At 31.6% G+C, this 27,831-nt stretch overlaps 1 protein-coding gene across 7 annotated transcripts in view; it reads right to left on the bottom strand.

The window, feature by feature from the left end:
* The window catches only part of LOC106478895 (trifunctional nucleotide phosphoesterase protein YfkN-like), a 58,783-nt gene extending 34,398 nt beyond the window's left edge, over nucleotides 1–24,385 (bottom strand). For 5 of the 7 annotated variants that reach the window (XM_013939474.2, XM_022382581.1, XM_022382582.1 and 2 more), the window contains exons 1-6: nucleotides 24,305–24,385; nucleotides 23,579–23,788; nucleotides 12,804–13,044; nucleotides 7,068–7,154; nucleotides 3,545–3,684; nucleotides 1,656–1,781 (exon numbers count right to left, since the gene is read on the bottom strand). In XM_013939474.2, coding sequence (XP_013794928.1) covers nucleotides 1,656–1,781; nucleotides 3,545–3,684; nucleotides 7,068–7,154; nucleotides 12,804–12,978 — 528 coding nt within the window. In that variant the 5' untranslated portion in view covers nucleotides 12,979–13,044; nucleotides 23,579–23,788; nucleotides 24,305–24,385. Of the gene's footprint in view, nucleotides 1–1,655; nucleotides 1,782–3,544; nucleotides 3,685–7,067; nucleotides 7,155–12,803; nucleotides 13,045–23,578; nucleotides 23,789–24,013; nucleotides 24,033–24,159; nucleotides 24,255–24,304 lie in introns of those variants that run through there. The other 2 variants (XM_022382579.1, XM_022382580.1) reach the window with 2 other exon arrangements.
* Nucleotides 24,386–27,831: the final 3,446 nt, after the last annotated feature.

The raw sequence follows: 27,831 nt of genomic DNA, 5'->3' as shown, positions 1-27,831 counted from the left end.
ACACAGATATTATATTATTTCACCTAATAATATGATCTCACATCAAATATAAGAAAAAACATTCCTAATTGTAAGTTATAAGCAGCTGAACACCATAGTGTGTGCAGCTTCACAGGCAACTTGGAAAGTGTTATAAAACAAGTTGCCAAATGGTATGGTTCAAATTTCATTATGCTTGAAATTATAGGGAGTTAACCATCTTAGTAATGTAGGATATTTAATATCATCTTTCTCTCTCCATCATAAACACATTCTCAAAAATTTACACACAGATATAAATCTATCACTGCAAAAATACATCTCAAGAACCTCAATTTTAAGTAGAAATATCCATCAAGACTCCTCCATTATCAGATTAGTGGATTTATAATTAAAATCAGTTGGTTCCTCATCTATTTTAGAAGTTATTAAACCTAAATATGAAATTTGTTATAACACTATCATACTTTTTTTACTTCCCACTGTTCCAAACTTATAACCAGTATCTAAAATCAAGAAGGTATAAAACAATCTTGTCTTAACTAAGTCAAGATGACATTCAGTAAGAGGAAGTTTCTTTAACCTGAAATTTTACAGTGTATGTGTGCTACAGTAATTATTCATCATTTCTGGCTTTTATAGTATTGTATAATGATGTTACAAGTATCATTTTAGTTATTATATCGATTTGCAACTGTTGAAATTAACAGTTGTGACACAACTGACTTTTTGTTTTGGAACAAAAAAAACAAAGTGGGCATCCATTTAAGTTTGTTACAAAAAGAAATATCCTTTTGCATAAGAGGTAAACAAAAATTTGAGTATGTGGAAACAGTAAAAATAAACTTTTTTTTTTAAATGTTTAAACTAATCCTATTTTAATGTATTTTCATTTACATTAAATCTGGATTAGATGACAACTGTACTGTATCTCTACTACATTCATTAAACTAACATACCTCACACATTGTCTTTGAATGCAAAAATGTGGCTATCACTGTAGAGCTGAAAATCAATTTTAGTTAAAAATATGATATTTCTAAATGATACTGAATGCAAAATATTACAATAGAATAGCTTTTTTCACATATTTAAAGTTTCTTTTGTAGGTGGTACAGTTACAAATTAATCCTGTTTAACTGAGGTTATGTTTATAGGTTACATTACCAATAACATTAATGTTCTTGAGGTTATAAGTCTAACAATATACTATTTCCAGAACTCAGACGTATAAATGGCCAATAACAAATTTGGTGACTATCCCTAATGGTTGTTTGTAACAAGGAGCAATATAACTGCTAAAAAAAGTTAATTCTAGAATGTAACAGGATTAAATATATAGAAAGAAAACAGTGACTTTGACTGTACCAATGCATACTTGCAACCATGGTTTTGGTAATAAATTACAAAATTAAACATGTTTTCTATTACAATGAAATTCTTAGGGAATTTTAAACTACCTATACATAATACCACAACTGGGATATAAATGTATAAAAAAATTTGTAGTTGCTTTTATAAGAGATCACAGAGAACTTAAGTAATTTGTAGTTATATCCTGGTCTGGGTAATGAACAAAAACATTACTTTGGTTTTCATAAACAAAAGGTCATAAAAAAAAACTTTGCTAATAAACTCAACTATTCGATTTATTGTTACTTATAACATTAGCATACCTTATCTCTCAGTTGCCGAGCCAGTTTACGACCTTCAGAGACAAAGTCTACGTATGTGACATCATCTGGGTCTATTGTAGCAAGTGTTGCTAACCATTCTTCTTCTACCAGACCAATTATTCCAAACTAAAACAAAAAGAAGTTAGATTTATGTTTGTATATACATCTATATTTTGTAATAACTTTCCTATCAATCATTACTACATCTGATCCTAAAAAAAAGAATTTAACTATAGTATGCTGCTTAGATTGGATTTTGCAGATGCAACTGAAATAAAGTTCTAAGCATTTTTATTTCTAATGTACCTTTGAAATTTACAAAAACTTTTGTTTTTCCTTTTAATTTATAAATTTCCTTCAAAGCTGGAAAATATGTCAACTATATATATTGAGCATAAAGAATTATTAAAACTTGATCTTTACTAACACTTATTAAATAAATCAATAGATTTATTTAAGAGATTGTTTCTACATTTTAAGATCCTGTTGGCAAGTCAATGAGACCAAATTTGTAGACCATTATTTAGTGCTTACATGATGGTATTTTTAGGTAAGAATAATAACTGTAATAACAAGAGGAACAACAGAACAAAAGATTAATCTTCATTTACAGTAACATAACAAGCTAAGTACCACCAGTGCAAAAAGATGATTTAGAGGATCTGATTTTTGTTTGTTTGTGTTTAACACCCAGTCTGCAAGTCAATGAGTGAGACTGACTTCAGGGGGTTAGGTGGGATACAGAGGGGTATCATGGTTTTCAGTATTCAAGTTAGAATTAAAAAAAAGAACTCTGATAAACAGCTCAATTTGATAATCTAGAAATAAAACCACACTTTACTGCCAAAACAACTCCTTTTTCAATAATGTTTGATCATGAATTGCAGAGTTTAGGGGGTTGGACAAGCTGTGCTCCATTTGTACAAAATAGTAAAAGTGTTTATGTTCAGGTAGGTACAGCACTTTGCCATATTACAGTGGCAAGTAAACTTTCCCCAACCATCTATATTGACAGAACTTATGAAACTCACAGAGAAAAAGGCTTTATAGAGCTGAGGAACCAGATGTTGTATTGACTAACACTCCCATGTTTTGTGTGGGATTTTGAATTGGGGTATGTATTTTTCTCCCTCATAGTCTGGAAACTATTTTTAATTTGGCCACGCTATTGGCTAAATCAAATTCCAGATTCAAATCTCTATTAAGAAGTTAAAAAAAAGAATAATAGACAGCTTTGTTTGGGAATCAACTCACTAAACATGTCTTACTGACTCACACCTGGGTGTTGAAACTTAAAGAATTAATTAAAATTCTAAACACCATACAAAGAGTTGTTCAATGGATGTGCTAACATTTGATTGATACCTAACAATGCTCTAAATAAATCTAAATTAACTTGGTAGTAATACTTATAGCTGTATGAATAACATTTTTACAATTTTCTATGCTAATAATTATTTTCAATCAGATGCACTAACATTAGAAAATATAACCATTAGTCTTACATATTTTGATTTTGATAACACTGTTAAATAGCAACAATTTCAAAAACAAAGTAATGGCATAATACATTATACAACTAGTATTTTGGAGAGTTTGTGATTAAAGTTTCATTTACTTAATAGTGATGTTATTTTTCACTGTTTGATCCAGAAAACTGGTTGAAACTGTAAGTATATATGTATAAAACCTTTTTTTTAAATACAATACAAGATTTTTCTACCTTTAAAATTATCTTTTGATTTATTTCCAATAAAAGAATACAGCTTTGAATGATATTACATTTAAGTTACAAGAACATTTTGAAATACACAGAATGTTGTATAATTAAACAATGAAAAGAATGATTAAATGAATAAACTAGGTCATAATATAAACACTGTTCCCACCTTCTTCCCAGCTCGCTCCATGATGAAGACTACCTGTCCATCTGCCAGGGGCTGGTTTGTATCATTGTCAATTACATTGCTGATCAGCCATGGAAATGTTGTCTGTTTAGCAAAACTAGACAGATTGTCCACCCCAAAATCTGAAAATTCATTTTCTTCAAAATTACTAAGGATTTTACAGAAAAAGCTTAAGTTAGACTTAAAGACACCTACTCTTATTTATTTTTGAATGAATTTATAATAACAAAATTTATTTATTATAATTCAGAACATGTTTTGGTATGTCAAATTGGAGTTAGAAGATCTATGTAAAAAAAAAAAGTGGGATTATGTAATACTGTTTTCCACAATAAACTGAATTTATAAGGAAAGTATCACTACATATGCTCCAATTCCATAAGTTGTTAATAAAGGCTAATGTAACTTCCCCATAATGAACCACCTATCAGAGTAACACATGTACCAAGAAAACATTATGATCTTCTACTACAAAATACTGAACTCAAAAATTAAATATGAGAGTACTAATCTTATATTTAGCTAAGCTCAGTGGGCTATAATATTGTATGCTTATTCTTACTTTTCATTAGAACCCTCTGCACTAATTCATTAAATGTACTTCAATAACATTAACAAATAAAAGTTCAGGATATCATAACAAAAAGAATGAGAAAACAGTATAGCATAAATTTCATTAAATATGACATTTAGGATAGGTTGCCAACTGCCATAAAACACAGCATTGAGTGAAGTTTCAATGCTCCTATATTTATTTTCCCATCATTTCTTCTTTATTGAAGACACAGCCTAGCAGTCAATAATTAAAGGTCAAGTAATCTTTGTAAAATTATCAAAATCAAGTAAAGCAGTTAATAATCTTGTATTAGTATACATTTTAACTCCACCTCTATGAAGACAATGTCTAGATACTTGTGGGAGACATAATCAAAAAGCTTGAAAATGAACCCGTAAAAGTGAGGCAGACAGAGGTACACGACTTCTGTGGTAACTGAAAGTGGCTGACAATTCAGCTCTGTAGCCTACAATAGAAGCAGACAAGTCCCAAGGTACATGAAAAATAAATAAATGAGGAAATGAAGCAGGCTACTGTGAAGTTGGAGAAAGACAAGAAATAGAATTCAGCAGAAACTAAAAAATATTAAAGCATAGACAATAATGCAATGTCATTCTAAATGCATCAAGTATATGAAGACCAAATCATTGGCACAACCAATGAAATATCAGTCAAGAGAAAGATGTGATGCAAATGTAGCCAAAGTAGAAAAATCACAGCATTGTGAAATTAAGACCCACCCTGCCTCTTGATATATATATCACCACATTCAAGTTTTCTGTGAATACTAAAACACAGCAGCGTCGTTAAAAAGGCAGGAGCTTCTGACATCCATGTTGAACAGCTCAAAGCTCCAACAGAATGATGTGAGGATGGGATATCTGAGAATACTACAAACCTTAAAGATGACTATCTCCCAATATACATCACCACAGACCTAGAGAGAAGCATTGTGAAAAGATCCAGATCTGGAGAACTTAAAATAAAAGAGGAAACTCACAAATGAGCTACACTTGAAGGTAATCGAGAGTAGTATGAGAAATTCCAATAAATAACAGGTCTGACAATAGACTACATGAAGGGGCATGATCCAACTGATGATGTCTCAAGTAAGCAGAGAGGATGTGTTTGGCAGATGGAGAAGTATGTGCACCCAAAACTCAATGGATTACAGTCAATGAAGAAACAAGAGTTATCAAGGTTATTATAACTATAAAAATTCTTAGTTCAGTGTCACTATCCAGAAAAAGTTATATTAATGTACTTTGAAACTGCTAAGAATAATGTTTTTAATAAAAAACATTTAAACAGAAAGATTAATGAACCTAATGAAAATATTATACTTCTTCTAGTGATTCATTCTCCAAATATACATTGATATTTCATTTGTTAATACACAATTAAAACAATTAATAGATAAAAAATTGAAAGATGTATTCAGAGATAATAACATTAATTTACCAAAATGACAACCTAAAAATGTGTATGGATTATTAAATAAACCTAGAGATTTTTATAAAGAAATAACTGTGTTTTATGTAATTTAGGTTACATGAAAACTACCAAAACAATAAAGAACAATAATAAAGAAATTTTATTTTTCATTAATAACTCATTTAATTGCAATTCTAAGCATGTATCTTTCAGAACGTGTAAATTGTGGTGAATTCTATATTGCTGAAACAGATAATTTAGGACTAGAAATAAATGTAGATAAATTCCATGTTAGAGGTCCTGAAAAAAGCCTACTGTAAATATTTTAATGAATGTATTTTGAAAAAAAAATTACAATTCTGAAAGAATCATATTTTTACATTTTTCCCAATTTGGGCATGTAATATGAAACATAAAAGATTATTTTTTGAAAAATATTTTATACATTTTTTGGCACCACTTTAAATACATAGAAGTAACAGAGCAGAAGTAACTGGTTATATAAAAACCATGAAAACTGTTACTAAGATTTACAGAAAAGACAATAAACTAAGAAGTATGATGTACAAAATTATTGAATAAATAAATTGCATTTCTATAATAACAAGAAAAATTATAATTAGAATAAGATTCTAATTTAAAATGAAAAATATATTGACTAATTTTATTCATTTGTAAGCATTTTTAATGTACTAAATTTATACATGGAGTGTATTATATGTTTGTACATTTGGAAAATATGTATTCAATTTAGATTATTTAAGTTTAGTTGAAAAATGGTATTTGAATGTTTCTGTTACAGATGCTCAGTAAAATTATATCCTGAAGAGTGATCATTAAAGTCATGAAGTCGGTTGAAGAATTTAATAAAGGAGAGGAAAAATAGAATGGAATATATATTGAGAATTTCTTCAAGTACACATGAAAATAATACCTGTTATGTTCAATAAATTATTAAAATTACAATTTGAGTTTGTACTTTTCTAGGTATAGCAAATTAAACCTACAAAATTACATTTCCAGAAGGTTTGACATCCGATTCAAAATTTCACCATACTTTTACACAGTTTATATATTTAGCTGGAGAAAAATAAAACTATCCAATTGGATGATTGTTATAAAACTTTACAGCTTATAACAGTCAAATTAGTTTCTTTTCACAAATTGTTAAACTTCGGCCAACTTAAGATTTTTCTGTTAGTTTAATTAGCATAATTTGATGCAAGACAAAATAATTTAATAAACATTTGTTATTGCAGTTATATAAAACAGAAAACTTAACATAATAAACAGCATTACATTGTCATGGCTGATAAAGTACATTAATTATATAAATTAGTCAAAAACACTAAGTAATTCTGAAAAACAGTTAACTGACATATGAGTGGTTACTATCAATCTGACAGCTACACAGGTATATGTACACAATGATTACAGAAATAAGTTATTATGTGTTGACCTTTTCTGCTATAGCACTAATGAAATGTTTGTCTCCCAAATAAAAAGTTAACCAACCAAAGTCATGGTTTCCAAACACAGCACAATGAACACCAAAAGCATTCAGGGCAGGTATCATCTGCTCTCCTTTTGTGAAGGTACTCACTAAAATGGATGAAAAAAAAAAAATTTAATTTAACATAAATACATCAGTCTATAAAATTCAAAGAGAACCTTAAATTAAACAAATGTTTCTTATTTTCACATGCATGTATCAAAATCTTAAACTTTTCTTTCTCCTAAAAATAAACAAATGAAATTGAAATATGGAAACAATTGCAAAATTAAAGTTTACTTACTCCATATTTTACATTGAAAGAAAATTCTAAATTCACACTTTTCCAAAACATCTATTATGAGTCAGCATTCATTCGAGGGTCTAATTAATGCATTTTAAACCAAAAATAAAATAGCAGAACAATTCAAAATTATCACATAAATTAATTCTTCCCTAAGTAACTATATCAAGATATGGACCATTATATTTGTTTTCAATATTTTTAGAACCAATTGTTTTATTTAATTTGATGAACCATAAGTTTCAATTATCTAACCTTGAGTTCAACCTAGAACTCCCTTCTATTAACTTTGATTTATCATGAGCTACCCTATGGAACTCTAAAATTAAGTAAAAACCAAATAAAAAAACAATATTTAGAATTCATCAAAGAATTGAAATTCATGTAACTCTTTGGTCAGGTAATGGAGATCCACAAAGTACTTATTATATCTAGAACCCTACATACTGTAGTCAATTACAGCATTCAAAAATTTATATCAAAAGTGGAGCTTGCTGAATCCCAGATGCTAGCTCACCATGGCACCTAGATATCTGGGAATTTTTATTGATTTTTTTAAATAAAAAAGGGGTGTTTTTTGTATATATAGAAATACTTGAGACAATTACAAATCACAGAAAAGATTGATACCACAATTGAATTTCAAATGAAATTGAAATATTGTAATGGAAGTCTAAACTGAGATGATTCTTAAAAGATTTAGGATTCAGATGTCTAACCACCAGCTGATAGACATGCATTGGCAAGTAGGCTTTTGTTTTCCAAGATAGCAACTTGACATTAAAAAATTCCATGATCCTTATGTAATTTTACATCATTCAGAAAAAATTGTGTGGTTGGTTCACCTTCAAAGCATCATAAAGATTAAATTGCACAAAAAACAGTGTGTTTGTGTGTATTTTGTTTAGATCTAAAATACATAACTCGCACAAGATTGAAACTTAGGTCACAAATGTTTTTGGGGCAAGGTAAGAATCACCCCTTTGCTCCTCACTTAGTTAAATACTTTCCTAGCTCCTATGATGTATTGCAGGATCCTAAATGTCAGAGATGTATGGAAACTTCTGCTCAAGATTCATAAAATAAGGATAAACAAGGCTTGACATTTGTTTTGTAAATGGCCACTCATCCTGTAGTGCAAATGATATAAAAGTTTTACTCATCTTACACAAATTCTACTTGTTCTCAAGGTGTTTCAAACAATGTCATTTTATGTAAAGAGTAGCACAGTGAAAACAATAAACTACCCTTAATATTGTATTTTGTTTTATTAAAAGAATTACTAGGTTATAATAAACATGGTGAAACTTTAAACACTGACACTATTTTTAACAGAATTTTTTGAACATTTTCTATAATACTGACCCTTTGAATTAACTACAAATCAATGCAGGACACATATAAAAATGATATGCATCGTATGCAGAAAACCAATAATCAATTGACATTTAGACTTCACATTCCAAATGACATTACATAAATAAAGAACAAACAAAAGGTTAGAATAAGCCATGAAAAATGTGAGAAAATGGCAAGTTCAAAGGTGTACAAAGATGTTATGAAATAAGGACTATAAATTACAAAAAATGTAGTGACTGCTGGAATGTTTTTGATCCAAGACATGAAAATAGACTGGCATGACTATATAAATGAATATTGATGGATTTCTCAGTAGAATGTATTGACCCTCTTGTAAAAATGGACTTTAAAACAGAATCATGGCCCTAATTACTGAGCTATTTGTTTTTGTTGTGCATGGTAACAACATCACTGGCTGTGAAGATGAAATACACATACTGATACAGTGAGAAATAAATTTTAGAACACCAAACCTTTTTTCTGTTTCTTATAATCAGCATTCTCAGAAACCCCAAAAAATCCTTCTTTTTGCTCATTAAACATGTCATCCCAAAATACTAGTCCAATTTCCTCTATTAACAGGATTTCTCTGAAATCATTTATCACCATTTTCTTTTGTTCATAAAACCCATTCCTTAACACCTATCTTCCCTTCTCTTTTTATCACTTTCTTTCACCTAGTAACAAACACAGAATTCTCAATTCTTGCTCATCTTGTATGAATTCATAAACATTTATCTCATAATAATAGCTTTGACTTTTATAATACATTGGTTTCAGTAAGTATAAAAATGAAGTTTTAAACTTTTTACAATTTTCCTCGAAAGGTTTTGGACTTTACTCATATGGGAAAGGGGGGGGGGGTAGACCACTTTTACCCTTAATATTGATAAAGATTTATGTGGTCAAGCCTATCATTTGTTATAATGTTAGGCTTGGCCATCTTGCCCCAGTACTTGTAATAGTTAATATTAGCTCAGCATTGTATGCATCCACATGATTTTTTTGGATGTCACCTAGAAACAAGTGGGGTTCAGCTGTTCTGTTTCAACAGGGGCCAAAGGTTGTTTTTATTAACATCATAGTTGAGTACATTCTCAGTAGCTTCCAATGCGTGATGCAAGAAGTCCTTTATGTAAGTAAAAACCCCATTCTAACCAATCACAAAATTAGATGGAAAAGCACTGGTTCATTAGGACATCATCCATTGTTTACCTAGAAATAAAGGCAACCAATGTGAAGAAGTGTCATTCAATCATCCATCAATATTTGCTTGATGTCCCTTAAGTTACTATAAATTACAAAAAACTGTGGTGACTGCTGGAGTGTTTTTGACCCAAGACATGAAAGTAGACTGGCATGATTGTATAAATGAATATTGATGGATTTCTCAGCAGAATGTATTGACCCTCTTGTAAACATTTCAATACCTTGCAAAATATTTCAATAAGCATTTTGGAATCTTTGTATAAAAGTAATAAATCTTACATTTTCTTTATATAATTTTAAACTGTCCAATTATACAGTTTGTTTTTTCTAACAAAAATTACTTTTCTGTTATAATTTGGCCTTTATTATTCAAATATTGAAATAAAACCAAATACAACATAAAGGTGTAATATTAATCCAACATTTATTTCCTATCATTACAAAGCATTTATATATACGTATATAAAGAAATCATCTTCTAGCTGAGAGATGCTTGGTTTTTATTTCAGTGAGTCATGTGCACAGTGTTACTCAATATACTGATGTTCAGCTGTATAATAACATACATTCCTTCCATTTTTGATATTTTGCCAGTTTCTTTTCTAGTTGTAATCTTTGGTGTCCTGAGACTTCTATATAATCAACAAAGGCTATGCTTCGGATTTTTTTGCATTTGTTACAAAAAGAAATAAAGCCTTCTAGAAATCCAAGTTTCCGGCAAACTGAAAAAATCCTCTTGACACTACCTGTCTTATGTTGCAACAGATGTGTCAAAATAACTTTTTTTTCTACAGTTACATTTCTGGCAAACTTCCATAATCGTTTCTATTCAAAAACACAATAAAAAACAGCCTTCAGAATGATTTGTTTTAAACAGCACATAGCTTCAATATAATAATCCATATCTAAGTTAGGCACACAGATGTGAATTTTAGCTAAAGAATTTGTGACTTACAATAAGAGATAAACCTACATGGAATTAAATCATAGGCCTACCTTACACAAATCTTAATTCTTTAAAAACAAAAACATATAGATGTGTGTGTGTGTATGTTTGTATACATGAGTGTGTGTGTGTAGGTAGGTATAAAACAAAATATGTTCACATCATATCTATGTACACACAACATGGTTAAGCTATATTTAAGCAATTTTAAATAACTACATGAAAAGAGAAAACAAAATTAATAAATCAGAGCACCTACAGTCAATACATAAAAATCAGGTAACACTTGAAAACTAATCCTTCTAAAATAGATTTGTATCAGTGCCAAGCTATTTAGTCTTGTTCTCACATTGAGAAAGCGTGCTTCACCAAAAACAAATCTTTTCACCTCCTCTGTGTAGGTCTCTCCTCATGTTCTACTACTTCCATTATAGCAGCAACCCAAATAGATAGAAAAAAAATAGCACAAAAAACAGCAGTCTACAAAATAGGGTGCACCTCTGTTTATAAAAATGTTTTCAAGTAATACAAATAATGATTGTAGGCTATGCATTATTAATAGCTCTAGTTATTTGATTATTTTCTTATAAAATTTTCGTATCAATACCAACTATGAATATTATATAATTATGTCTTCTTAATTTTCAGTATTAACCCCAGGTGTTAATGTTCATTGTTTATTACTTATTTCTTCATAAATATTCAATAACAATTATGATTGGTAATGTGGTTGTTTGATTATTAAATCTTCTAAAACAATTAGTATCAATTATGACTGATAAGTTATTTAGTAATAATATCTTCAGAATGTATGGTATTAATCCTAATCACTATTGTCTGGAAAATATATAGAAGTTTTCAGAAATGTTTAGTACCAAGCACAATTAGTAATTCTTGTCATTTGATTACTACAGATTCAAGATTGTATCAAGCCTAATGCATAAAGTAGGTTTTGGTTATCTTATATTAAAAAGTGTTTCATACAAAGCATAATAATTCATGGTAAAAAACACCAAGAAAGTTTGTATTAATGTTTAATTTCATTCCTATACTAAGTATATGACCAATTAATCCCTAATGAAAATATACTGAATTAATTCCAGTGAGAAACAAAGTACCAGTCTGCTATAATTTTACATTTGTAAATTAATAATTTATACAGTAAACTTGTACATATATTTTGCCTTAACTTGTACAAATGCTCTTAGTCCATTATAAGACAAACTCTTTCCTGTATGAAACAGTCACATCATTAATTCTCTAGACTTTCTTCAGATACACTATACTGTTGTGTAGCATGCAGTGCTGAACATAAACTTTCAATATTAATCACAAGTGGTAGATGTACAGTGGTAGTTTATACTGTTGCCATGGTAAAAAGAATCAATATTTCATTTTGTGTTTGATTTTGGAGGTTACTTCTTCAAGGTTTTAAATTCTAGGTTATTCTGAAGACTACTACAAATAATGAGTGCATGTATCTTTAGCTAACAAAAACAGTATTCATATATTTTTATCTTTTCAGTAACTTCTTATAATACATTATCACAATGATTTAATCATGTTCCAGTGCATGTTGCATGCTCTGATGTATGTAAAATTTGGGATTCACCTACAACCTTTTTTTTATTATGATGATCACAAAAACAACTATTTGAATAGTATGATTATATTAGTGTAATTTTCTTATACCAAACAGTATTTAGTTCAATATGCTTTGGTGTGTATGTAAATGTATATATAAATATATATAAATTCTAATGATTGCCTTAATTCCAGGAAATTAATTATGCAAAAACTACATTTTAAGGTCTTACAGGTAATTATCACTTATTTGATATATTTCCAATTCTTATTTACTATTAAATTATTAAATTTTTCAGAAAAAAACATCTACATATATAATGTTTTTTTTTTCTTACAGCAATCTCATTCACTTACTTATTGATGGAGCAAAAATATCACCACTGAACAGAATCATTGGATCCAAGTCACTAAAACTCTTTAAAGCAGTACAGAACCTTGTAGCTCCACCCACTGGTTCTTGGGGCTGGGGTTCCACATTGTAACAATCATTGAAATGGAGAATGGTCACAACAGCTTCTTCTGCTGGCATTCTGCCTTTACTGATTATGCACTCGACTAAAGCAAGTGCAAGACTGATAAGTCTGAAAATTGTTAGCTGAAAGAAAAATAATACTTCTAAATAAACAAAACTTATCTAAAATCAAGCTCTATTGAGCAAAGTATGTTAAAATGTAGAAGTATAAAGGATATGTGTGAGAAGGTAAAAAATATACTTATGAATTAGTTAAGCATCATTTATTATTTGAAGATCAATATAATTTTCACAGTTAAGTCACTAACATACACTGTGCATATTCCTGACAAAGTCAAAATATCAGTGTTGTGATGAATGATTCAGTGACAACCTCTGTGTTCACTGATTATCATATGCAATACAAAATTCAATCTGTTTTGGATTACTTTGAAGTACTTGCTGATTTTAAAGTAAAATGTGAATTGTGGAGAAAATTAAAATTTATAAGTTGGTAAATGGACAGCACCTTTTACTACTCCAATACACAGTCTGTAAAATAAACATGTTCCAGGTTACAAACATTTTTAAAGTAACAAAATTACAGTCACCTAGATATCTGGTCATGCTCAACAACAACAATCTTGTTAGTTTCAAAGAGTGCTGGATTTTCAAAATGCTGCTCTTAATGTTCAGCGATATTGAGGATGTTGGAATATCTAAGGAATATATGGTGAATTGAAAATAAAATGTTCACCACCCTAACATGAGATAATAGAGCAAATATTGTGAAAGGTTCTAATGATGTTGGATTATCAAGCAAATCATGTTTCCTCCCTACATTACACCTTGTGATCATGTGTACTCTGTAAACCCAGCAAGCTACAGTTGATCTCATAATAGTCTGTAGAAAGGCTGATACACATTCAAAATTAACAGCTATAGATAATAATTTAAATATGCTTCAAAAAACTTCTACAAAATGTACTTCAACATATTACTTCCTTGAAAAACTTTTAAAACAAAAAAGAACAACATGCTTTTATGCCACTGACAACATCATTCCCAACCTCAACAACAATTAATGGTCCCTACTGGAAAAATGTTTAATATTGCTAAAATTATTTAATGAAAGAAATTCCTAAAAACATTAACTTCACAGGCGCAACTATCTCAGAACTTATCCCAACTGTGACTACTCTTCTCTTCATCACTTTGGTAGATATTTTGTGCTATAAGCAATAAAAACAGAATACAAAACAACTGAAATTTCATCTAAGCAGCTTTATTGGATACATATTTTAAAACATTATTCAAGCCTTTCTAATAAGAAAACCCACTGCCCATCACAGTGACTAATTATCAATTATTTTATCACTCACCACAAAAAACTAAATGGTTATTCTTGACACCTACTCACTCTTAATTCTTAATAAACCAATAAACACACACATATTAATGGTGAAAACAACTGCACATGAAAAAAAAAAACCTTTACTTTAATTGTATTATTAATGTAACAGCCATTATTTCCATAAATAGCTATGTTAATGATATAGATTTGGTCTCTAATAATATGAATATCATTCGCTTTACTGTAGTTGGTCCTATCTTTCGTTTTGCAGCAATTCTATTTAAACAAATGTTTTACAATCATTTGCTAATGGCCACTTGTGGATGAATGGCAGAGTGTCATGAAACTTATAACCAGTAGTTTATTTCTCTGAAAACATGTAAACTGGACTATGGTCAGGAATGAAACTGTATGATGTTGCTTCTTGGACTCAGAACTAATTATAAAAGGCAAAGAACTTGTGTTTTCAAAGTAGGTTTATTTCTGAAACATTTGATTATCATGAGATATATAGTTACTACTAGCTAAGTGGCATATGGTTAGAACCTCCTAATCTAAAAATACAATACCACCAATAGGCATTTAAAATTCTATCCAGAAATGCATTTCATAAAATACGACACTTTTCTCAATATATATTCTATAACAAAACTATAAAGTTTCTGAAATACTTGCACATTAATTCTCAAACTCTATGATCAACATCACTACTTTCTTAATATTTTGCTTTGTCATGATTTGTATTTTTGACAGTAAAATAGAAAGAGCTTACAGCCGATTACCTCTGTTTACATCACTCTCAAAACAGATAATTTATGTACATCAGACTGACCAGTAGCTTCCATCTCTGCCAATCAACTATATTTGGAAACAATCTTATAGCACTTACTGTTTAAGAAACATTGATTATACAAAGAGCAACAGAACCATGTAGTGAATTAATCCAATGGAGAGAGCACTGACACTGCCAATTTTACAATCAAATAGGGTTGAAGACAGAGGTAGAAGAAGTAACCTAGATGAATCTTCACTCTCGGCACAACTGTGAAAAGTTTACACCAAAAAACATGACTCATTCTGAATTGCTATAGTGAAATATTTGCAAGCAAATAGGCCATGACAAAGAAGTTGCTGTTGCCAGATAAATTAGTTTGTATTTATCTCTACCACTTTTAAAGCAGCAATTTAATCCATTATTGTGATTAAAACAGAAATTTCCAATAATCTACCTCAGATAATACAAAGATGCTTATCAGCTCCAGTCAGTACAACTGGGCAATTAAATCAATTGTTTGATATAACTGATTACCTATGAGCATCATTTACGGTCACGTACGATAATCAGTTAATCAAAATTATGATTAAATTCATGAAAGCACAAAAATAACCAACTATTCTAAATTAGTGTTTCCTATTATTACTGTTTCTGATTATTCCAACTATCTAAGTTATCAAAATTTTGCCATTATGAATTCTCATTACTATTTTCAATTAATTCAAGATTGTTCAGCTCAACTGATTAATATCATGTCTCAAAAATAATCAACTAATTATAATTAGTGTTTCTGATTATTACTAATCTGGATTATTCCATTTATCCTAGTTTCATGTGAGAATGATCAATCGGATGAATGTAATCAATAAATGAGCCTAATGATTAACTGATTATTCAAATCCACTTATATCCACTCTACTAGTTAGCAGAGTATACAAGGAGCACCTGCTCTCAGAAAGCAGAAACATTAATTAAACCATTGTTCCACAAAATCCAGAGTGGTTATTTCTCTTACATAACTATTTCAAACTCCATAACTTGAAAGTACTGAAGAAGAATATCACAGGGAAGAATTCTAACAAGAAACGTAATACTGCAGTGCATCTTTAATGAGAAACTTAATACTGCAGTGCATGTTTAATGAGAAACTTAATACTACAGTGTCTTCAATAAATAAGAAACTATATTTAATATAATGTACTTATGAGTGTAATTTTTACAAGAATGCAAAACAAAAATACAATAGTTGTCCTCTGTTACCATTTCCATTACAATGATAAACACAGCTTACCCTTAGAGCCAGGACTCTTCCTTCCATTATTGTCTGGTTGTTATGTAAACAGTGCCTGTTTCCATTAGGAAGGAAATAGGGTCAAGACTGAAAACTCATGTCTACATACATGATCTGATGCAGGTTAGGCAATGCAAACCCTTCTTTCAGGCCATTTAATACACTATCTCTTCTTAAGAACCTTCATTCAGTTACAGGTTTAGCACTAGCTTTAGTGTGACTTACAAAATTTTACCAAGTGGGTGTTACTTTCTACCACTTCAGCTGCTGTATTTTGTATTTAAATGGACCAACTCATTGGACACAAGGTGAGGTCTTGTCCAGATAAAGCTGAGTGGCTTTCCTGCTGATGACATGTACCAAAGCCACACACAATCTCCACATTGGTACATTCATTCCTTTGCATTTTGTTATAGCACCTCTGTTGTTGTAAGGTGGCCTTTTATAGCTGTTGGTCTGCAAACTCATGCATATTTAATCACTCCAAGTATTCATGTGAACATTGTGGGATGTCTATTCTAGGGGGGAGGGCCTTAGATCATCCCTAGGGGGAGAAAGACTTCCCACTCAAACACTATGTCCTCAAGACTCATTATAAGTGTAAATCTCAGTCAGTTTGGTCAGGATTAAAAAAGATAAACATATGCTTTACAGTCTGTATTATTCATGCTACTAAAATATCAGACTAGGATGACAAGACAAAATATGCATCTTCACCACAACCAACATTCTACATTACTCAGAAAACAGATGGTTGTTAAAGTTAGCTACTTGATCCATGTGGATCTCTTCAGGTGCTATTGTTATCCAGTGCTCCACCAATGTATAAGTCATTGACTGTGCTGATGTATCAACCAATGAATAAGTCTTGGCCCACTTTGTGAAATAACCAATGACCAGGAGTATATACAGGTGACCTTGTTCCATCTCTGGAAGTGGACCAACAATATCCAGGGTTATTCTCTGTAGGAGACAGCTAATATCTCTCTGCTGTTTATGCTAGCAAAGAACAATGGTACAGAACACACTCCTGCACTTATAGTTACTTGTACAAGTTCCACAGGTTACATGCCTTTGTACTACATCCTTAATCTGAGCTGGTCATGCTTTCCTTGCTGTACATCAAGGAGCAACCATGTTAGATCTGGATACTTCAGCGCTCTTCCTGGAGTTCCTGAAGTATTAATCATGGCATCCAATAACTAGTGGAAACTCCTTCTGTATGGCTTGTCATCACACTGACAGAAGTTTTATTTATTTCCATAAGGTGTTTCAATGAACTGACAGGGTTTCCAAGTACAGTGAGATAATCATTCTGCGTTTACAATGTTGTGGGCCAAAGCAATAATGTATGAGTAAATTATATTCCTGCAGCACTGTTATGCGGTCTGCTATCATCTCTTCAGGGGTTTTGAAGTTCATCAACCATTCCAGCAATGCATAGTCCACTCATACAGTGAGCTTTCTACCATACAAATAATGCTGATAGTGTTTTACAAAGACCACAAATGCAAGGAGTTTTTCTTTGACATGTAGTCTCCGTTTTTAGAAGCCACGATCATATGACTGGCATGCATGATTACATGTTCTACTTGATCTTGGAAGTATGATAACACTGATCCAATTCCACTATCATTGAGAACTTTATCTAATAAGATCTCACAACCTTGTCAAAAATATGCCAACACTAGGGCTTCTATTATAGCATGCTTCAACAAATGGAATACCTGCTCACATTCCTCACTCCATCCCAAGGGTGTCTCCACTTTAATGAAAGCCAATAATGGTGAGGCAATCTTGCTCACAAGCCAATGAAAATAGGACACAAAGCTTAGGAAACTGTGTACTTCCCAACTGGTGATACGTTTAGGCCAATCTCACACCACAGCTATTTTCACAGGATCCATGGAGATTCCTTCTCCACGTACAATATGTATATGTGTGTGTGTGTGTGTGTGTGTGTGCATGGATGCACATTTTCCTGGTTTTAGCTTCAAACCTCTCTTCTTTACCTATATGAATATAATTTTCAGCTTTTCAGACATAGACTTGAATATGTGACTAAACACTAATGATGTTAGAAAAACACGCAAGTTCAAGAAGTCTTGATAGAAATGAATAAAAACCCTATAACCTGAGCACTTTCGAAAGGTAGATCTTTCTTTTTCATTAGTCTCTCAAAGGTACCAGATGTATTATACAAGCTGAATGGCATAAGATAAAACTCATACAGGACATCCTTCATGCTGAAAGCAGTCTTAGGCCTGCTCTTATCATTCACTCAACTGACCAGCATCCAGGTGCCAGACCTCATGTACTGAACCACTGGGCCCCTTTTAAAGTGTCCAGACAAGTGGAAAAGCAAAAACATGTACATTCATCTAAAATTAATACAGATCCTGGGCATACTTTCCATCTCCATGATAGTCACTTTTGGAGGCAACTAAGCACACTCTTAGGGCATTATGATCCTTCATTTAACATCCACAGTACCTCAGTATGGGGTACATCCAGAGAAGTCTGTGTGGTGGTAGTTTAATCAGATGTGCACCACTTGTACCTGTGATGCTGTGTGACTGTTGACTCAACTGGACATCTGGTCTCACAAATATATCAGCATATTCAACCAAAAAATCACTAAGATGCTGCCTCTGCATTGAGCCCAGATTTTCTGCACAATCATCAACAAGCAACTTCGGATGTGTTATAACTGCTTTTGGACATAGCGTGACAGATGCAATGCTAGCATGACTGATAGCCTTGGTTACTTTCCCTTACTGTGCCAGTGAACATTCCAGTGTAAAGCTGGATAACTAATTGTCAATAATTGTAGAACAAAATTAGGATTTGGCTCTTCCATAGAAAAATAACTACCCAAGCTATTTCACGCAGAGGCTCTATAAATGCATTACACACTTCATTTCATTTGTAGTACATCACTTGTGTATATGAAATACTGTGGCTTCTTCTCCCAACTGTTTCTGGTTTTGATCTAATCAGCACTGGATAACTCTATAATGGTAAATCAGTTCACCTGTTTCATGGGCAAAACTGACTAACAAGCTTTGCAATACCTCTACTCCAAGCAAGCCTATGTCAGAAATGACTGCCTTCATTTTGTGAGCAACATCTTCAAGACAAAATAAGAGAGAGAGTCACCTCTCTGTTCATGACTTATTTATCTCCATTAACGAAAACAGTTTGTATAGATTAGCCCAAATTGTGGTTTCACTTAGCCTGCCTGATATATCATGAGAGATTCCAGTGTTATGGCCATTCCTGTATCAAGCAAGAACTCTTATCTTGTACTCTGACAGACACATATCAAAACCCACCTATCCTTGAGAGAGCTGAGCTGACCACTAAATCTTTCAGTAAAAGCTGTTCGATGCACTCTCCCCAAGTCAGTGGTCATGTTCAACTTATATGATGTCAGTGCTTGGGTAGGGTGATCTGTCTGAGATAAAGCTATTGCATCTGCTGCTACAGTCTACTTTCTCTCTCACAACTTGTTCAAAATTACTATTTTGTATTGCATTACCACAGAAATTGCCTAAGTAAGGGTAAGTAGGTCTCTCACACCCAGGTGGTGTTTCATCATTTCATTGGGTATCCCTTTCACAACTTGTCTGCAAAGATATCCTTGTGATCTGCTGATGCCAATACAAGATAAGCCTTACCTTGAAAATGGTGCAGGTAATCTATATAAGCAGTCAAACTTTCTGTATCACCCTTCTTCTGAGATTTGAACTTAAATTGCTCTATTTTCCACTGGGTCAAACCTCCAGTGCAACATTATAATGACTTTTTTGCACTTTGCTCAAGCACTCAATGGAGTTTGGGGCAAACCATTTAAGCTCAAGACCAGGCACTGCACAGCCTATTCTGAAATCCAGCCATTTCAAGCAGTTATCTGCCTGAAATGCTTCAAGAAATGGTCTAAGTCCTTCTTCACTGTACTCTTGAATGATGAGGTGGTGATCTATTTTGCATGATTCACAGGACCTGGGATCATGGCAACAATCTTTTGCTTACAATTTCCTAGCCATCATCTGACTGAGCTGTCCTTGAATTCATGTGCACAATATTGTAGGCACTTTGACTCTCATCTGAGTGGTTAATCCCAAGTCCAGAATAACATTGAAATAGGTTATCACTGGCTCCATGCAACTCCAGGCTCTTCAGTGATCCATGGTTGCCTTGGCAGTATACCTTCCAGCTTGTACAAGATCATAATTGCTCTATGGTCACCTACTTATTTGGTTCCCACTGTATCACCTGCCAGTGAGATAACTCTTGTTAATAATTACTGTCAATTAACAGTACTTTCAGTGTCTCTTCAGTATTCTTGAATGGCTTTGATGAGAGCTGGGGTTGGGTTACTCTGGTTGGTAAAGTTATAAGAATCCTATAAAAACCACCACATTCAGTCTCACGCTTGTGTGACATAACACCACCTCAACAATTATGTCTGGCCATTCTCATTCAAGCATAGGGAATGCCATAACCTCAAGATATCACCTGAGTTACCACTGAAGGATTATTGAACACTGTGCAGCATTAGAGCCATGTCACCTATCAACAGAATAGGTGTGACCTCAATGGAATGACAAGGAAAAAAGCCAGATATAATGACATCAACTTAACATTCATGACCATGCTGTATGTTAAAACTGCACATACTCAAAAATAACTACTAAATTCAGAATAATACAAGAAGATAGAAACACATTATATTTAAATACCACAAAAACATGTCATTTAGATATATCTTGTGGCTTTGGCTGGTCACCATTTAACAATGTTTTGAAGGAAAATACAATTGATGCTTCTTTTTTTTCAGAACGTGAATGAAATATCAAAAGGAAAAACTCTGTCTTCATTAACAAGCTCTTTAGAAAGATTTCATATCTGAGTTAGCTGAAACATTATGAACATATTTGACTAAACTAAGTCATAAAACACTTTTAAATACAAAGTTTTGTAAATGTTTCAAACATGTAAGCTTGAAACTCAGTAGCACATGCATGTAAAGCTAAGCTATATTATATTTATGCATTAAAACAATTTCATCATAAACATTCATCATCTCTTTATATTACTTGGTTGTCCCCTTAAGTACCTAGTCAAGTTAATTATTTTGTTAAGATATGTACCAGAAAAAAAAAAGTGATTTATGTCTGTATAACAAAGATAATTATATATGTGAACTACTTATATGTAGGTTATTTCCCATAACATGCCATTACAACTACACTCTTGTATTACACACATATACTACATGATTATCATAATGAATGCATTGTATAGAACAATACACCCATTACAAAATAACTAAGTTGTGTCATACACAATGTATGCAATGTAGAATAGAATTTAATGAAAAACTTCATTACAAGTTTCCCACAAAATACCTAGATATTAATAGGCAGCTCTTAATCTAGTAAAACATTGTAGCTTTTATCTTTTCAATAAATCATATTTTTAACAAAATATGATTTATCTTACAAAAAAAGCTATATCTTTAATGAATACTATGTATGATACTATATTCTTCAAATTTTTTACTATTACTTGAACAATTATTGTTCTATTAACTCTGATGGAGCCACAATGACAAAACTTTGTCTGAAAAGTTTTATTATTATCTGAAGAATAAAGGTTATTTTTATCTTTATCACTTAAATAATTTATTAAAAAGAGCAAAATACTTGTATTTATATACACACACATACATCTAAACTTATTAATAGTATACATGTAGCACCTACACAATTCAGAATACTTTTACATATGAGCTTTTAAAGGTAAAGTATTGATAATTAAGAAGTCTCAAATTTCTCTATTTTAGTAACATTTCACTTAGATATATATATGGATGTTATATTTCATAATAATTTGAACAGTGAATCAAACATTACATTTTATTTAAATATCGAGTCCAGTGTATCCTAATCTTTCAAGAAGTTTGTTTTGTCAATTTTGTTTGATGGGTGGTTAAATATTTATGGTTGTTTTCACTTTGTTTCATTTTTTCCATAACATTATGAAATATTCAAAGTATAATATGCCATCAGAAGAATTCCCTTCAAACCTACAAAAACTATACCTACAAAACTGTACCATTCTTCTCTGCAAGAGGTCATCTTTTGAAGTTTTCTATGTGCATGGAAAGAGACTGTTTTCTACTGTTATAGAAATACACAAAAAATTTCATCTAGATATATGGATTCCACACCTATAACAATTTAAAAACCTCAATAATGTCCCCCATGCCCTTCTCATCTCAAGCAAACACATGTCAAGGGCTTTCAGCCTATCCCCATGTGATAACCCTCTAAACCTGAAAGCCTTCTGACAGTTTTTCTGTGAACTCTCTACAACAATTCAACACCCTTTCTTAATAAGCTTACCAAAACTGAACATAATAGTCCAAACAAAGTAAAACAACACCAAAGAGAGTGAAATGCTGACCTAGTTTGACTTGTACTCAGTATTTCTGTGTATACAACCTAAATTCTTGGATAATCTTATTACTAGTTAATGTAAATTGGCTGGAAGGCTTTATATCATGTTATTTTCATTGTGAACTTCACCTAAAACTTTCCCCACAAATTTAAAAAATAATGTTGTGGTAACCAATATGTATAACTTTATCTTTATTAAGACTGACAGGCAAGTTCCAAGTGTTAACCCAGCTCACCAAAATGACCAAATCTCACTGCTTAAATTCAGTATCACATTTTTATCATAGAATGGATTATGTTCAAATATGTCAAATATATATATATATATATATAATGTCAAAAACAAAGGAAAAAAATAGTAGTTATATCTTTATAAATTATCTTCCACTCTAGCCAAGAACAGATATATAGTTGAAATATATATCCTTAAGGTTAAGCGCAGTTTAATAGAGTGATGTACCTACATCCCAGTCAAGAAATTATTAAAATTACATTTCTTGACAATTTTGTAAATCCTATTTGAAAATATGTGGCATGCCCTCTAATGTTGTTCTAAGAGCCAATGAATGAAAGTAAAGGAAAATGTCAATTGACAAACAGTAAATTTTACAAAATTAATTAAAACTATGACTGTTTGAGGCAAATGTATCACTGTTGTAAGTCAATGTCTAATTGTCATACTAGGTTAGATGGTAAACTTTTTATAGTTTTAAATGACATGTAACATTTTCTATTGTTAATTATACTAACTTTTTAACTGAATTAGTATTTTTATTAATGGATTCACTTACCACTGTTCTTTCTTTGGTAAAATCACACAAGTATCTCCTGAATGCTGAAGGTGAGGTAAAGTTTGTGATGTGATGACACCAAGCTTATCTTTGATGCCTCCATTTCCATTGATCAGTTACTTATTTCAAAATTAAAGTATGATTTAAAGACCAAAATGTTGTCTCAGAGAGCTGTTACAACATAGTCTAAAGTTATATGGCTTGTGTTACCTGCAAATAAAACATCTTACATATTAAAAAAATATCTAGCCTGCAAGTGCAACTTTGCAAGATGTAGCACTGGAGGTATTTTATTTTTAAACTTACTAATTTTAAATCACACTTATGCTATTATTTATAAAGAACTTAAGAAGCATGATAAACCAGAATTAGAATGTGCTCTAACGTTATCGTGCTCTACAGTGATATATGAAACAGTAATACTAATATTATTACTAGTTTAATAGAAAACCTATCTCGAGCCTTTCACTTTCAATCTCACTCTCTGTCCAGTCTAGCCTAATAGTAAGTCTAAGTTAATTTCCATTTCCAAGTCTTAACAAATGCTCAAATTCGTCAAAAGCACAATTTCGGTACTGTACAATTTAAAAAGTTCGTTTTTAGGTTTCAGATGTCTATTTTTTGGTGGTTGGTTCAAACTTATTTTCTTAAAATAAAAAAATTTCAATAGTTAAAACATATGATATAGTTCAACGTTAGTAATTTTCGTTTGCACTTCATACTTACGGCTTATGCGGATACCATCTAACCCACATCAGCTGTCTATGCAATGCCGCAATAACGATGTCTTTGCCACCTGGTGTTAACTACTGAAGTCTTTAAATACCCGACTGGAAATTTAAAATATGTTTTTTCTCACATCGAATTACAAAGTGATATACGTTACGACATTCACTTATGCCTAGTTTTAGCTTTGATTCTTGTGAGAACTGGAATGGCTAGCTTGTTTTCAAACGTCGGCGTTTAAAAGTGACGTGGATCATGTACAAATGGGATATGCCATATGTGAGATGCAAGAAATAATGTGTACTGTCATATAACATTTCGTTATTCGTTTTAAGTGAAGGTTTACGTTATCTAAGTGGCTCAAGCAGGTTCATGTATATGAGAACTACTCGTTTTTCTGTTACTTAGGTTCATTAAACGTTTACTGAAAATTTATTTCCAATTTTGCTTGTAATTAAAATGTAAAATGTACAATAATCTTATTCTTTCCGTCACCCGTAAGAAAGTGTGTAAGATATATATTTCTGGATGCTTATATATCTTCTGTACTCGGATTTTGTCACTTGTTTGTCCCTTGTTATTTTTCCAAGGATATACCTATATATGAGATGACTAAGGTTTAACTGTCATAGCGATATGTTTCCCAACACTTTAAATACATAATTTGTTTGGAGTTTGCCAAATGCATTGCTGAAATGGTCGTTTTTATGTGTGTGTGTGTGTTTTTTGTCACCTCCCTTAGTTTATGGTCGACAGTAAAAAATAAGGACAATCTATTTTAAATAAACAAATAAATGAATTACGATGCAAACTATGGATTTCCTGAGCATCTTCAAAACTTTAGTCAGTACAGAGGATTGAGTACGGTTTAGTAAAACGATTTTGAATAGGGTAATTAGCAAGTCACGTGATAACCACAGTCGATATAAAGTTGCGGTAGAACAGTATGTATCACAACTATATTTTAACATTGTTTGGCGATACGTAGATAGTGTGATGCCACCGAAAGTTGAACGCTTTTGGGAAGGGTGTATAAAAGCACATTCTAACGCAACTTATTCACACACACAGACCATAGATATGTGTGGAGGTCGAAGATTCAGAATTTTTAAGATCGATACATCCCTTTTACTTAATGGCATTGGAATACAAAGAAGTTTTAATCAACTTGTGGCACCAAAACCATCCAAAAAGAGAACTACAACAAGTCCTTCCACAACCTTGGTGATAAAAGTGTGAAATCTTTTAATAGGTGAGAATTCGTGAATACGAAGGTCAATGGAAAGAGCTGTTCACGTGCCCTAGGCAACAGTGCACAACATAATCAAGAAGTATCTCCATCTGGAAATTTAGCCAACAGAATACAGGTTTACCAAGATAAGGATTTCAATAATACTTCCCATTCAACCATCGCATACTCAAGCAACTAACTGGAGAACGAAACTGGTATTCATACTATTCTATATGAAGATGCAGTACCCATGGATTTCTGTGTGATCAGATTGTTGAAACGGGTCTTGGGAAACCATCATCCTCTCACACTATATTATTGAAAATAGTAGGAAATAGTGATGTCCTTTTGATATGAAAACTTTATAATAGAGCCTTTTTCTATGGAAGCTATGCTGCAGGACTATTGTCAAGATTTGCGGCCGTCATATAGAGCATGACTGGACGGGGCAAAATGGACTGTAACGATGAGCAGAGCCTCCAAAAGCCTTTCAAGAAAACGCAATCAGCCTCTGAATTTGAATACGGCTCCATCCTACATATGTTTTCTTACAATCCATAAATATTTTACACCAAAGTCAAGCAGTTTTGTAAATTTCGTATACTAAATTGTGTCTATCCTAATTACATGTCAATTCAGAGCCAATTTAAATATCAGCTATATGCATACGAAAAAAAGTTTCATACTGAACCGAAGTTGTTCGGCTAAAATGTTATAAATTGATTGATTAATAAAAGAACCTTAGCTTTTCTAAATCTTTATCTTGTGGTTGGGTTCCTTGTGTATAGTCCATATATCTAAGCTAGCAAATAAAAATGTTCCTAAACGAGAGAGTATGAAACATAATTTAGTTGACCATATAAAATCTGCAATAATAAATGTATATTTACCTTTAAAGAGCCTTCATTTTGGGGGAGGGGATACACATTTTTATATCATACAAGGTATAGATGTCGCATCTTTATGAATTCATTCACACATCATTTATACGTTAGTTTGTTTGTAGCGAAAGTTGCACAATGGGATATCTGCGCTCTGTTCACCACGGAAAGTCGAATCTCTCATGTTATCATTTTAAATCCGTAAACTCACGGCTTACCCACCGAGAGACGTATACGGTTGTACTGTGATACTGAATTATTAATTTTAATTTATATTTATCGGTGTTTTTACTGCTCTTCATTGATGTACACATCAATTATGTCACGGATTTGTTGGTGCATTGACCAATATCTCGGATGTGGTATCCCTCAGTGTTCATGGTTAGTTCTTTCTCTATAATAACAGGATATATATTTAATAATTTATAATATATTTAATACACACATGGTCTAAAACAAAAACGTAAACCTTAGGTTCGATCAGCTTATAACAAATGGTGAAAGCATTATTACTATAGTCAAAATGAACATTCATGTTTTATTATCATAATTGAAATGCCATATTAGCCCTTAAAAATATTCAGCTTTAAAATTTTTAAACATATTGTTGTAAGCCATATTTTCAATGTTTTAATACAGACGTTAGTTAGAAGGTGCATGAGGTTTAGATCTAGTAAATTTGACTAATATTTAGAAAAAAGGTACATTAAAAGTATCAAAATCAGTCAAGAGTTGAGTTGAGTTCATTCAGTGATTGAGAAGCAAGTGAAATATTTAGATCAGTATTAATTATCGCGCATATTCAGTTAGTCGATCGATTAACTGTGAAATTGTACATATATATATTTGTGAATTAGTCGTAGTACCATTAGCGAGTGGATTACTGTTGAAAATGAAAACTTTGTTTGTGAACTTAGGCCTAGAAATATGTAAAAGTGATAGAATTAATAGCCTGTAGCAAACGTTAAGGAAGAAATATATTAATTTGTTACGGTTAGGTGGACTGGACTTCGAAATATTTTCACTAAGTAATCTAAATGAACCCACCGAACGATAGAAGTGAGAGAACACGTTACAACAGTATCTATAGGTAAAATATTTTAATGAAAAATCTATACAAATTGTTGGTTGATTAAATTAGTTTCTTTCATAGTTGGAACATGTTGATATATTTAAGACGAAATTTATTTTCTTGTGGATTCTTCTTCTTTCGCTTTAGTTTCAAAACCTTATATCATTAGCTACATAAAAGCAACAACTACGAGTTGATAATTTAAAAAAGATAATCATATGCCTTCCATGATATAGTAAGATACATAATTTCATATTCAGTATATGGTAATAGGAGATTTTTTCTTCTCCTATACAAAGTCTTCGTGATAACATTCTCTCTAAAATGCTCTCCAGTAGCTCAG

This window comes from Limulus polyphemus, unplaced genomic scaffold (assembly GCF_000517525.1).
Source record: "Limulus polyphemus unplaced genomic scaffold, Limulus_polyphemus-2.1.2 Scaffold259, whole genome shotgun sequence".
Classification (NCBI taxonomy): Eukaryota; Metazoa; Arthropoda; class Merostomata; order Xiphosura; family Limulidae; genus Limulus; species Limulus polyphemus.
This window is presented reverse-complemented; position numbering and strand designations above follow the sequence as displayed.